Source organism: Manihot esculenta, chromosome 4 (assembly GCF_001659605.2).
Source record: "Manihot esculenta cultivar AM560-2 chromosome 4, M.esculenta_v8, whole genome shotgun sequence".
Classification (NCBI taxonomy): Eukaryota; Viridiplantae; Streptophyta; class Magnoliopsida; order Malpighiales; family Euphorbiaceae; genus Manihot; species Manihot esculenta.
Window position 1 is genome coordinate 26699955 of NC_035164.2, and position 12512 is coordinate 26712466.

Genomic DNA, 12512 nt, shown 5'->3' on the forward strand with positions numbered 1-12512 from the left:
TTTGCATAACATTTTACTGCACTTTTGCGATAGAATTTTTATTTTAAAAAAAAATTTAAATCAAATTCTACCACACGTCAAAAGGGCGGTAAAATTTTTTTTATTTAAAAAAATTTTATTTTTGAATTTATGACTCTCTGCCGCATTTTATAAATGCGATAGGGAGAACCGATTCACCCTGGTTTGGAAAATATTTTCTCGCGAACCAGAGTTTAAGAAATATATATTTTTTAATTTTATTTTGCAAAAAGCCCAATAAGGCACTTGCATGTCTAAAGCTGCAAAAGGACCAGATGATGTGCACGTAAGGAGGCGACAAGGGCCAGTAAGTTTTGGGTGGAAAAGTGGACCACCATTATCATTCGGCTTCTAGCAGAGAGAGTTTTGAATGTTGAGCAATTAAGAGTGGGCTCTGCGATGTGCTTTTGGGAGTGAAACAAGAAAAGCAATCCTGTCAGTGTTTGCTAGCATCTTTGTCATTGATGCTGCTTTCAGCCTTCAAATTCACCAAATCATAACCAGTGGAAACTCCGAGAATGGATTCTTCATCGCCTACAAAGTAGCTGCTTCACATTGTAGCTTTTGAGCAATAAGTTCTATTATATTTGAACTAGGTCAAGGCATCTACGTAGCCTACATCAAATCAATGCCACCCACAAACTACTAGTCCTCTCGACAATACAACTCCAATTACAAATAGCTCATGTAACGTCTCCAAATCATCCAGCAATTGTTCAGTCACAAAAATGGCAGTCCCTGTCCACCCTGTTCATTTTTAGCTTTTTCTGCAATGGTAGTAAAAGAACTATTTGCACTATAACAAGAAAAAAACTATTATTAAGTTATTGCTGCTAGGTCTTCAAGGTCTGTACAAATCCAAAAGGATTTTGTGAAAATTCACCAGCTATATTTTGGTTAAAAGACAAACTGCACAAGAACATATGAATTAAACAACACGCCCTAATAGAAAGGGAAATTAAGTCAGCATTGAACAGCAGTCTGATTTGGTCTCAGATCGAATCAACGAAATGATAACTGGAGCGATCCAGTAACCACCATCTTAATCTCATTTCCTTCCTAGACAGAAGATAGCAGATGCTCAACTTCCAACCATCATGAGACAATTCTCTAATCTGTCTCAGAACTTTCAGCTATTTACAAAAAACTGATCAGAACTCAAAGATCGCAGAAGGTTTCTGTTCATATTCTTTGACAGCAGGACCAGTATTATTTCCAAACACTTCCTATCACCAAAATCAGTCCAAGATCATTCAAAGATTCAGCTCTAGATATCCAAGTACCAGGCCATGACTACATTTAGCAGCATTGCCATAAAGAAGAAGAGTTAATCATCATTTTTCAAGGACAACTCTTCGACTTTATTTTGAGTTTGTACCTGTCCCATTCATAAACATAGCACTAAGTAAGCATTATATATAGAGAATATAAGCATCAGTAGTAAATAACACAAAAATGTAGGTATAACTGATACATTAAAGCACAAACATGATCAAGCCAAAATAATGTGGAATTGCACCAGAATTGCAAAATGCTCTGCAGATTGGTTAGCAAGACAAGTTAGAGTTAATATGTTAAGGTAGGATTGGATTTCAAATCCTCCTCCAATCTTTTTAAGTTTGTAATGACTCTTTTCAGATCATGATCAATGAATTGCCCTTTATGATAAAATAAAAAAAAAAAAAAAAAGCAAAAAAAAAAAAAACTACAAAGCACGTACTGGTACAATTCAATGGGAAACAATGTTATCAAGGTGAGAGGCATCAAGGTCCACTATCGCCTTAGGCAAGAGGCAAGGTGACTCCTTTTTGAAGTGAGGCACCATGCTTATACATATACATGTGCACATATATATGTATATATGCAAGTATAATGCATATATATATATATATGTGCATCGGAAATGCTTGCTTCCTCTTCTCTCTTCCTCCTCCTCCTCCTCCTCTCTTTCTTCTCTTCTTCACGCTAGCCCCTTCTTCTTCTCACAGAAGAGTACTTTTTTCCCCTTTTCTCTTCTCCTCCTCTCTCCTTTCTCTCCTCTTCTCCCTTTCACTACCCCGGCCCCACGCCTACCAGAAAGTTTTTTTTTTCTTTCCTTTTTTCCCCTGCAATTTTAGTTTATTAATTGATGTATTCATGTTGGTTTTATTGCTTGTCATTGATTATTAGAAATTATAGATTGCTTCCTTATTTGTTTCAAATGGGTGTTATTGATTTGTGATGAATGTTGTTGCTTATTTATTTTAGTGTTGAAATATGAATTACGATGTTGCTTTGTATATGAAATATGAATATGATACGAGTATGACTATATTTGGATGTTGTAATTTTTGGATGTTTTTGCTTATTTATATGTATTTTGGGGTTGCTTTGCATATGAAATATGAATATATGAGTATGGCCATATGTATATGATATATGAAATATGACTATATAACTAAATGAATATGCCCATTTACATTATTGTTGCAAGTAATATTTTTTTTTTCTTTTCATTTAAATATGTTTCTTTCCTTTGAATATGGGTGCTAATTGATGTGTATATATGTATATTTAAAATATATGAAAAAATTTTAGCTTTATCACCTTTATCAAAAAGGCATTCCCTCGCCTCTCGCCTAAAGCGATAGGAGATTTTGTCGCCTTAGTATCGCCTCTTGCCTTAATAACACTGCAAGTATGTAGATAATTATTTTTTTCCTAATTAGTTAATATATATATATATATATATATATATATAATTATGCTAACTAATTAAGAATATATCTCCAATTAATTAGCCTAATTATAAGATATAAATCCCTAATTAATCAGCATAATTACGGAGGATATATTCTCTAATTCAAAGGAAAATATGTATTAGGGTTTAGTCTTCAAAAAGAAAGAAAAAAATAAGCCATAAATGTTATTTTCAGGATGTGACGCCTCACCTCGCGCCTCAAGCCTTGAGCCAGGCGAGGAAAGGCGCTCGCTCTTACAAGAGGCCTTGCCTCGCCCCACCAGCGCATTTAATAGCACTAATGGGAAATCTAGTGGATCCAAGTTGCAACAGAAAGTAAAATTAAATACTATATACATGAGCTCCCAAATTAAGACAATGGCCCAGGAACATTTGCACCCATTATCCAACTAAAGCATTTGAAGTTCTGGACTTTAACAACAATATTTCAAAAGTCACAAAAAATCTAATAAACCAAGAATGAGGCAACATTTAACAAACCAAGTTGTCATTTTATTTAAATTGTTAAAATTATATTTGCATATCTTAGTTCATTTTGTCATTGTTTCAGGATATTGCCTCGTGAATTTTCAATATAAGTAAAAAATTTCTTTTTTTTTTTCTTTAGGAACTTTTATACTATTAGTTTCTATATTTTGTTATAATATGTAGAATTTTATACAGCATTTGCATTTTAGTTCTTTTTCTTCTTTTTTTTAACCTTTATAATTGTTAGAATGGATGAGATTCCATGCTGCAATTAAAAGGGGAGTGGAAAGTTATTCCTATTTAATATAGAATTTGTATTCCTAAATAGATAGAATAATATATTCCAAAAATAGAGGGATTTGACATATTCCTAATATAGTTGGAGAATCCTTTAATTTATAGTATCATACCATATATGTCTTGAATCCTCCATTATAAATAGGAAAGCCATTGTATTATGAAAAGATAATCTAATTCAATAAAGATGTAACCCTTTGAGATTTTGTGTCTATGGATACAGGCTCGCGTAGCCAAGCCACATAAAATTTTCTTGTATTATTTTCTTCTCTTCTCTATTATTCTAACTTTAACATGGTATCATAGTCTTAAATTCTTTAAGACTTGGCATTGCTCATTAGTACTGTTCACAGTATTGTTCATTAATACTATTCACGGGTACGGTTCATCATTACTATTAATGGGCCCCATTTACCGGTACTTTTATGGGCACTGTTCACACTTATGTTTGTGATTGATTGGTGTGGTTTATTCAATCCTACGAGTTCTTTTGTTTTGATGTTTCCTTGCCGATATTGCATGTCGAGAGAGATTTTGCGTTAATATTGACTTGCCAATATTGCCTATGGAGATGGACCAAGAAGAATAGTCGGAAAGGGATTTTAAGTTACCTTCAACCCTTTCTCAAATCCAAAAAGTGGAGTTCAGAACAAGAAAGGTTGACAGATGAACTGAAAATCATAGAATTTGAAGTTGATAGGATAGGTTCCCTCGGGTTTTGTATTCATGTTTCCTCGCTGGTATTGCCTTTGGAGATGGATTTTAAGTTGATGTTTCCTCGCCGACATTGCCTTTGGAAAAGAAAGTGCAATTCTAAGGATTATTTTGTATTTTAGTATTTTGTGCGAGTATTTTTGAATATGCTCATGAGTTGTTGGTTGTAAGTTGTTATGATGAAGTTTCGTGTCTTCTACGTAGAATCTCATTAAAAGAGCGTGTTAGAATTGATGAGATTTCATGAATTAATGAGATTCCATACTTCAATTAAGGGAGAGTATTACGGAAAGTTATTCCTATTTAATAAGGATTTGTATTCCCAAATAGATAGCATAATATGTATTCCTATTTAGAAGGATTTAGTATATTTCTATTATAGTTGGAGAATCTCTTAACCTATAGTATCATATTATCATATATGTCTTGGATCCTATATTATAAATTGAAAGGCCTTTGTATTATGAGGAGATAATCCAATTTAATAAAGATGTAGCCCTTTAAGATTTTGTGTCTGTAGATGTAAGCTCTCGTAGTCGAACCACGTAAATCTTTTTGTGTTATTTTCTTCTCTCTTCTATTATTCTAACTTCAACAATAACAAATAAATTTCTTGAGAAAGGAACAATATTTAGTTGTGAAGGGTTTTGTCTGAGTAAAATTCCAGAGACGTAATATAGTTGCAAAATTCAACAGTTATGGGCTCTAATGAAGCCTAAATTGATGAAGCTGACTAAACAATGCAAATTTTTTAATGGCATATTTGGTAGCATATTATCACAACATTGATTGTAGTTTCAATTATATAGCAATCAACCATATTGGATTGATTTGATAAATTCATCCCAACCTGCCAAACCAAACTTTATGTAGCTCTGAAACCAGATGAATACTACTGCTACAAAAGGCTCCGTTATGCAAATGCATACACAAACACCAAAGGAGGTTCTGCAGTAACATTTTCAAACAGGTAGACCTTTTACTGATGAAAACAAATCCTATAATTACGAAAATATTTCATTCACAACTAAATCACCATGTTGACATCCTTAATACAAAGTTCCAAACAAACACAAAAAAAAAATTGATTTGCCACTTTTGAAGAAAAACCTATGCAAGAGCGAAATGAACATTCTTTTGAATTCTTACCACTCATGTATCATGCATCTGAAAAGTGACTATTTGTCATGTGATTAGAATCAACAAATGATAGCTAAAATTTCAACCCGGTCAGCCAATGGTTTCTTTTTCCCTGAATCTAGTCATTATTCATTAGCTGCTGATTCCATTCAACACTTTTCTTTTTGACTCTAAACTAACTACAAAGAGTGGCAATAAAGTCATCACTTATTCAAATAAACTAACCAGTAAAGTAGCACACTTGTCAATATATATGAACTAGAAAAAAAAAGTATGCATAAATAGTTAACGGACTGAAAAAACTTGTTTTTACATGAACCTTCAGATATGGTTCATTAACATATAATTGTTGAAAAGTGAAAACCAAAAGTTCCTCCAAAAAAAAGAGTGTGTGTGTGTGCACACACGTGCATAGGATAATTAAAGCCTATAAATATATGAACTAGAAAAAAAAACCCATATACATAAATAGTTTAGTTAACAGACTGAAAAAACTTGGTTTTATATGCACCTTTAGATATGGTTCATTAACATATAATTGTTGAAAAGTGAAAAACAAAATTCCTCCAAAAAAAATTCGTATGTATAAGAAAATCAAAGCCTATGAACACAAAAACAAGTTGTGTGAGTGTGGAACAGTTGCTTCTGAAGCATTAACCCCAATAATAACCAGCTAAGAAAAGCCTACTCAAACAAGCTGATAAAATGAATGAAAATATTATTAATGAAATGCCAAGCAAAATCAAATTAACGCACAAAAATAAAAAGAGGCACTTCATATCAGTATAACAAAGGAGAAGGCTTACTTCCAAGGATGTCATAGTAATCCAATGGGGAGGTGGCCAGAAGATCCTGGCATGTTCAGGGTACCTCACCAAAGGTCCTATACAACCATTCTCGAAATCATACACACCTACATCTCGACCAGCCAATATTCCGTCATCACCCTCAGCTGGACTCTCATCCCTGGCATAAAAGAAATTATCTACAAAAAATATACAATTCCCCTCGCACCCAGAAAGATCCGAAGCTGTCGCAGCAAAGGTAGAATCATCACCCAAAAACAACACACGATCACCCAAGCTTTTCAGCACAATCCAGCTTTTGGCTTGTTCATCCAACTTATAAACCTTGAACCTAACTGTCCTCTCGCTCATATACTGGGCAAGGTGCTCCAGATATTCCTCACCAAAGCTCAGACTCTCTTCCCCAGTATCAATGCTCAAATACATATCAACCAACAATAATTCGCCATTGGACTCGACCAAATACTTCTTGTCACCACCAAAAACAGGATTTGCAATCAAACTCAACTCTGAATTCAACCCCACAACCACAGTCCTCCCTGTGTTGTCAACCGCATAAAAATTACCTTTATAAACAATCACATCATCGTAAGGAGATGTCATATCTTTTATTATAGTCCATCTCCTATCACCACTTCTAAACAAAGCCAATTTTCCAGAAACATGAATGGTAAGCAACATAAAATCACTTTCAAAATTCAGCAATATCATTACCACTTTCTCCATGTATAGATTACCAGCATCACTGAAAGATGAAGAATTGGGCTTATAGTTAACGTGATGCAGAACATATTCTTGACCCAATTCGCAGATCCGCAAGTTCAGCAAATTCATAACGCGAGGAAAGTTACTAGGTAAAGGATTCAATTGTTGCCTAGATAGAGGATTCAATAAGCGCTTTCTATCAGGGATATCTTCTTCGATTTTGACGAGCCAGCCCCCTGGAACCATTTGGTTATCGGAATCGGGTGGCCTGATGAGGAATATAGTGCGTTTGGACAGGTAGAAACCGAATGAGGTGCGGCAGATTCCGTCGTTCGGAAGAATCCGGAAAGCGCCAGATAAGCGGCGCGGCTTTGGGGAGACAGAGGATCGCCATGCAGTGCAAACGGAGCGGAAGCGAAGAAGATCAGTGGAGGTGTCGAGACATTTGGAGATTTGTTCTAGGAGGTCTTTTGGAAGAAAGGTCCAATCCGCCATTTATGTCTGATTTTCCCGGGAAAGTGAAGGAAAATTAGACAGTGAGAGAAGGAAAATGAAGCCACTCGCGAAGAAGAGCCACACTTAAATAAGGAACAGAGGAAGCAACTGAGATTTAGCTTGCGTAGAAGCTGGGGTGGGCCTCGGCCCGTAAGTCCAATATTCAGGAAAAGAATCAAAGTGCATTTCAATTCTTTTTTCTCACTTTAATCTATTTTCAAAAAACTATTTCTTTTTATAATTAGTTAAATAATTTAAATTTTTTACTATTTGAAAATTCTAATCGACAGAATATAATTAAAAATTTCTCATGATTTTTTTACTAAATTTGAAATATCTTTTTCTTTTATCGGATTAAATTTATTATGACTAACTACGTTAGTATTTATCTATAAATATTAAGAATATAATCAACCTAAAAATCTATAATTTGACCAATTAGAATTTAAATAATTTAAGTTTAGTATGTAGAATCCATACAGTTCAAAATCCAGACGGAAAAAATTTGTGATTTCTTTTATTTTCAAAATTTGCTATTGATTTAATATGAGAGATCTTTTAGTTAAGTTTTTAAAATTATATCAATTGTATTTTATTTTTATTTTCCTTTCTAATCCAAATACAGTGTAAATCTTTTTATTCTCTTGTTAGTGCTCCCTTGATTAAGCTATAGATATTTTTTCAAAAAATTTCTTACCATTTTGCTGTTGAATTTGAGAAGAAAAAAAGAAAAAGAATATGGAGGTCATTACTATCAATTGATGGTGGTGGCTAGGGGTCAGCAGTTTCAAACCGAAAAATCGATTGAATCGAACTGATTTGAAAATTTAGTTTGATTTTTTATACATTTCGATTCGGTTCAGTTTTTAATTTCAGAAATTTCGGTTATTTTGGTTTGATTCGGTTTTGATCAGAAAAAAATCAAAAAAACTGAACCGAACCGATTTGTGATAATAATATGTTTTTTCAATAATATAGAGATATTAAATCATACTAAAATTAAAATATTTTAATTAAAATTTAAAATATTAAAAATAAAGTGTAAAAAATAAAAAATTATTAAAAATCGAAACCGATCAAACCGAACCGAACCGAATCAGACCGGTTCGGTTCGATTTGATTTCTGACCAAAATCGGTTCGGTTCGATTTTTATAAACACTAAAATTTCGGTTTTCGATTTATTCAGTTCGGTTCGATTTTAAACCGAACCGACCGAATGCTCACCTCTAAATTGGTGGCGGTTAATTGCTGGTGACCAATGGCCACGATCCGAAGCGGATCATGAATTGAACTACAATCAGACCGGTTAAATTTATAATTGTATCAGCCAATCGATTTTAATTTTTAAATCCAACTAGAATTTTAAATTAAGAGATTGATTATTGTTTTTCATTTTATAAATCAAAATTGAAATTAAATGAAAATTAATAAATTCAAATCTGCCGTCCGATTTATTTTTTATTTGATTTTTATTTTTAAAATAAATTATTTTATAAAATTATACCACTTGAATTAATGTATAAATAAATTAAATTATCAAATAATTAAGTTTGAATTTATTTTTAACTTTTAAAAAATATTATTTATATTTAAATATAATATTATTTATTTTTTATAGAATGTAAATAGATACATTTTTTTATAATTTACTTATTTAATAAAATAAATATTCAATAATATTTAAATTCTATATTTATTTTTTTACATTTTATTTAAACATTTTACTAAATTATATTAACTTTTTATAAAGACAACGGTTTTAAAATGAATTAAAATTGTTAAAAATTAAAAGCATGTTAAACAGTTTAAATTGATTTGATTTCAATTTGGTTTAAAAAATAATTTAAAAAATAAATCACACCGTCGATTTCGAATCGAAACTTCGCATGGCGACGTCTAACCACCGGTGGCTATAGTCAAATATGATTGTTGGTGGCTACTTAATGGGTTCCGTATTCAGATCATGTATTTGTATGTTTTTTTTTCTCATACATTTAGTAAATTTGTAAATGGAAATAAGTTGCACTACAAAATAATAGACTATCAGCGATGGATTTTTCCGTCGCTGATAGTCTGAAATCCGTCGCTAAAACTTTCAGCGATGGAATTCCGACGGACTCAAATCCGTCGCTTAAAGTCATGTCGCTAATTTTTCAACGGATCAGGATTCTGTCGGAAACAGTAGCGACGGAATTCCGACGGATCTGAAATTCGTCGGATAATTTTGCGACGGATAATTCCGTCGGAAAGTTTTGCGACGGATTTTATTCGTCGCTGAATCCGTCAGAAATTCCAAAATCATCTATGAACAATCCGTCGCTAATCTGTCGAAAATAATTAGCGACGAAAAATTTCCGTCAGAAATATTAACACATTTTAACGAATATTCTCACAAATATGTCGCTAATCTGTTAAAATTCAATCACAAAAAATAACTTTCTGCTTTTATTTAGATATTTCCTATATAATCAAATAATTTATAATTAAAAATCATATTTAATATAAATCAAATATCATTCATAATAATTATAATTAATGTTCATAATACTTAACAATATTCATAAAATTTAAAATAAATTCATAATATTTAACAATGTTCATAAAATTTAAAATAAATTCATAATATTTAACAATGGTCATAAAATTTAAAATAAATCCATAATACTTAACAATTTTCATAAAATGTAAAACTAATCTATGAATTTATTGAACCATCTAATAAAATGTCCCAAATTCGGACCTCTAGTTCGAACTGATATAATGAAGATGCTCCTATGTTTCCTCTTGCACCTGTACTGCATCATCTATTTCATTCATAGAGAGCTGTTGGCTATATCCTCTACCTCTAGATGATACTGCTCTTCGAGGCATCTAAAAAAATAATTATCCATAATTTTAAATTAACAATAAAGATAAACAATATATAAAACTATAATCAAATATTAAGTCTATGAATATATATAAAAATATGATATACTTTACAACGTTAAAAATATTTCATTGTTTATCCAATTTTTAAATTATTTGTTATCACTACTTTTGATTACCTCTATAAGCAATTCATCTAATTTGCTAGAAAAAAATAATTAATAATTAAAATATAAATATTGGAGGCAATTTACAAAATGGGAACAAAAAAAAATTTAATACAACTGGGCAGAAAGGCAGGGCAGCAGCTAGCTTGCTGCTGCACAAGCAAGGCAGCAGCAAGCTTGCTGCTGTGCAGCTGTAAAAAGTGCTGAGCACTTATTCTTTTTATAACTAATGAATATAATTCTACATTATTTTTAACATAAATTTACAAGCTGTATTTCATGATTTATAAAAATTAGTAGCATAATAATCATGTCCTCAATAATTGATGTCATCTCAAATCCCCAAATAAATAAATAAAAAACATAAAAACAAAAAATTAAGCAATAAACCCATCAAACTCAATGGCTAAGTAATCCCCTAATCTTTTTCAAAATTATTAATTTAATAATTAATATAAAATTAAAAATTAGTAGGACAAGCATACATTAGGATCAACCAATCATTCTATCACTAAACTACATGGAGTGGCGACGATCGACAGCTGCAACGGCGATGAGTGGCGTTTGGTGGTGGCGGCAGCGATGGCAACTCCAGCAATGACGACACAGCCGCGGCAACAGCAATTGCTACGGAGAGGCGGCAGTGACAGTGGCAAGAAGAAGGATGGAGCGTTAAGGAGAAGAGAGGAGAGGAAAAGGGTGGCTGAAATCAAAAGAGAGTCCTGAAAGAGATGGATTAGGTTTTTAAATATACTTTTTGCATTTTCTGATGGATTAGCGACGGAATAAATTCCGTCGCTAATATTTTAAAAGTCCTTCGCTAATCCGTCGCAAATCCGTCAGAAATATAAATATTTAGTATTCGTCGCTGATCCATCGCTAATTCCGTCGCTAAATTTTTTTTTCGACGGAAGTAATTTCCGTCGCTAAATCCATCGCTGATAGTCTTTTTTTTTTGTGTTGAAATTTGTTCAATGTAGTTTTCATAAACACCAAATAAGTTTAATTTTAATTTTTTTATCATATAAACCTATATCTTTAGACTTTACATTAAGGCTCAAATAAACTACAGATATTAAAATATTTATTGTTTTAATAATAAAATATTATTTCTATAATTTTTAACAATAAAATACATTATTTTTGAAGTTTATTCAATTCCCTAGAAAAATAATATTTAATATTTAAAAATTATAAAAATAATATTTCAATATTAAAAATTAATATTTTAGTATTTGGACAAAAATTAAAATTGAGTTTATTTACCCTCAATGAAAAGTATAGTCCAGATTTGGACTGTAAATATCTGGCAAATGAATTTTTTCTTTTGCAAAGAGTCATTTTCTTAAAGATTAATTTTTCTTTAATTAAAAAAATACTTTTATTGATTAATCTTATCCTAAATATTAAAAATGTGAAAAAAAAAATTTCAAGTGAAGATTTCCCATGAAAAATTTGAGCTTCAAATAAAAAATACATGAAATTGAAGCCAAATGAGATTTAAATTTTTCATGCATAAAAATTGATATGAAAATTTTTTTTTATAAAATTATTTTTCACATTTTCTGATATTTAAAAGTATTTAAAATATTAATTAACAAAAAATATTTTTTTAATTAAAAAAATTAAATTATTATAAAATAACTTTCTCTTTTCAAAATACAATCATTTAAAAATTTTATTAAAATTTTTATATATAAATTTGTTAAATATTTTATAGTTTAAATTAAAATTCTATAATAAAACTGAATTATTTTTACTACAAAATGTTTTTATAAAAAATAAAATATTGTCATTGAAAATATTTTTAAAAAATAATTTATTTTCCAGGAGTTTAAAATTCAATTCCTCATCTTCTCTAAATACGTAATGACAAAAAATGCCTATTGATACCTAAAGAAATATTAAAAACAATTCATTTCACGATGAGAAGATGCATAGTTTTTTGCTTCACATTGGGATGAGGTGTTCGAGGTCATCATATAATTTGAATAGTGTCGTTTTGCTTTTTGCAATTGATAGTCCGTTGCGACAATTAAATTCAAAATAATTTTATAAAATCTAAAATTAGGCCTATTTATATAAAAAATTTA

At 31.0% G+C, this 12512-nt stretch overlaps 1 protein-coding gene across 1 annotated transcript; it reads right to left on the minus strand.

Annotated features, from left to right (window-relative positions):
• Window positions 1–808: 808 nt before the first annotated feature.
• LOC110613439 (F-box protein SKIP23) lies at window positions 809–7473 on the minus strand. The gene is made up of 2 exons (XM_021754567.2): window positions 6184–7473; window positions 809–1396 (listed from the first exon to the last, which is right to left on the minus strand). Exons 1-2 carry the CDS (start codon window positions 7381–7383, stop codon window positions 1346–1348), a joined length of 1251 nt encoding a protein of 416 aa, XP_021610259.1. The 5' UTR covers window positions 7384–7473; the 3' UTR covers window positions 809–1345.
• Window positions 7474–12512: the final 5039 nt, after the last annotated feature.

Bases quoted from the DNA above. Each gene is read 5' to 3' on its own strand.
- LOC110613439 (XM_021754567.2), bottom strand. From the start codon at position 7,383: ATGGCGGATTGGACCTTTCTTCCAAAAGACCTCCTAGAACAAATCTCC. The intron at 1,397-6,183 runs GTAAGCCTTCTC...TGAATGGGACAG, and splicing joins TTACTATGACATCCTTGGAA to GTACAAACTCAAAATAAAGT.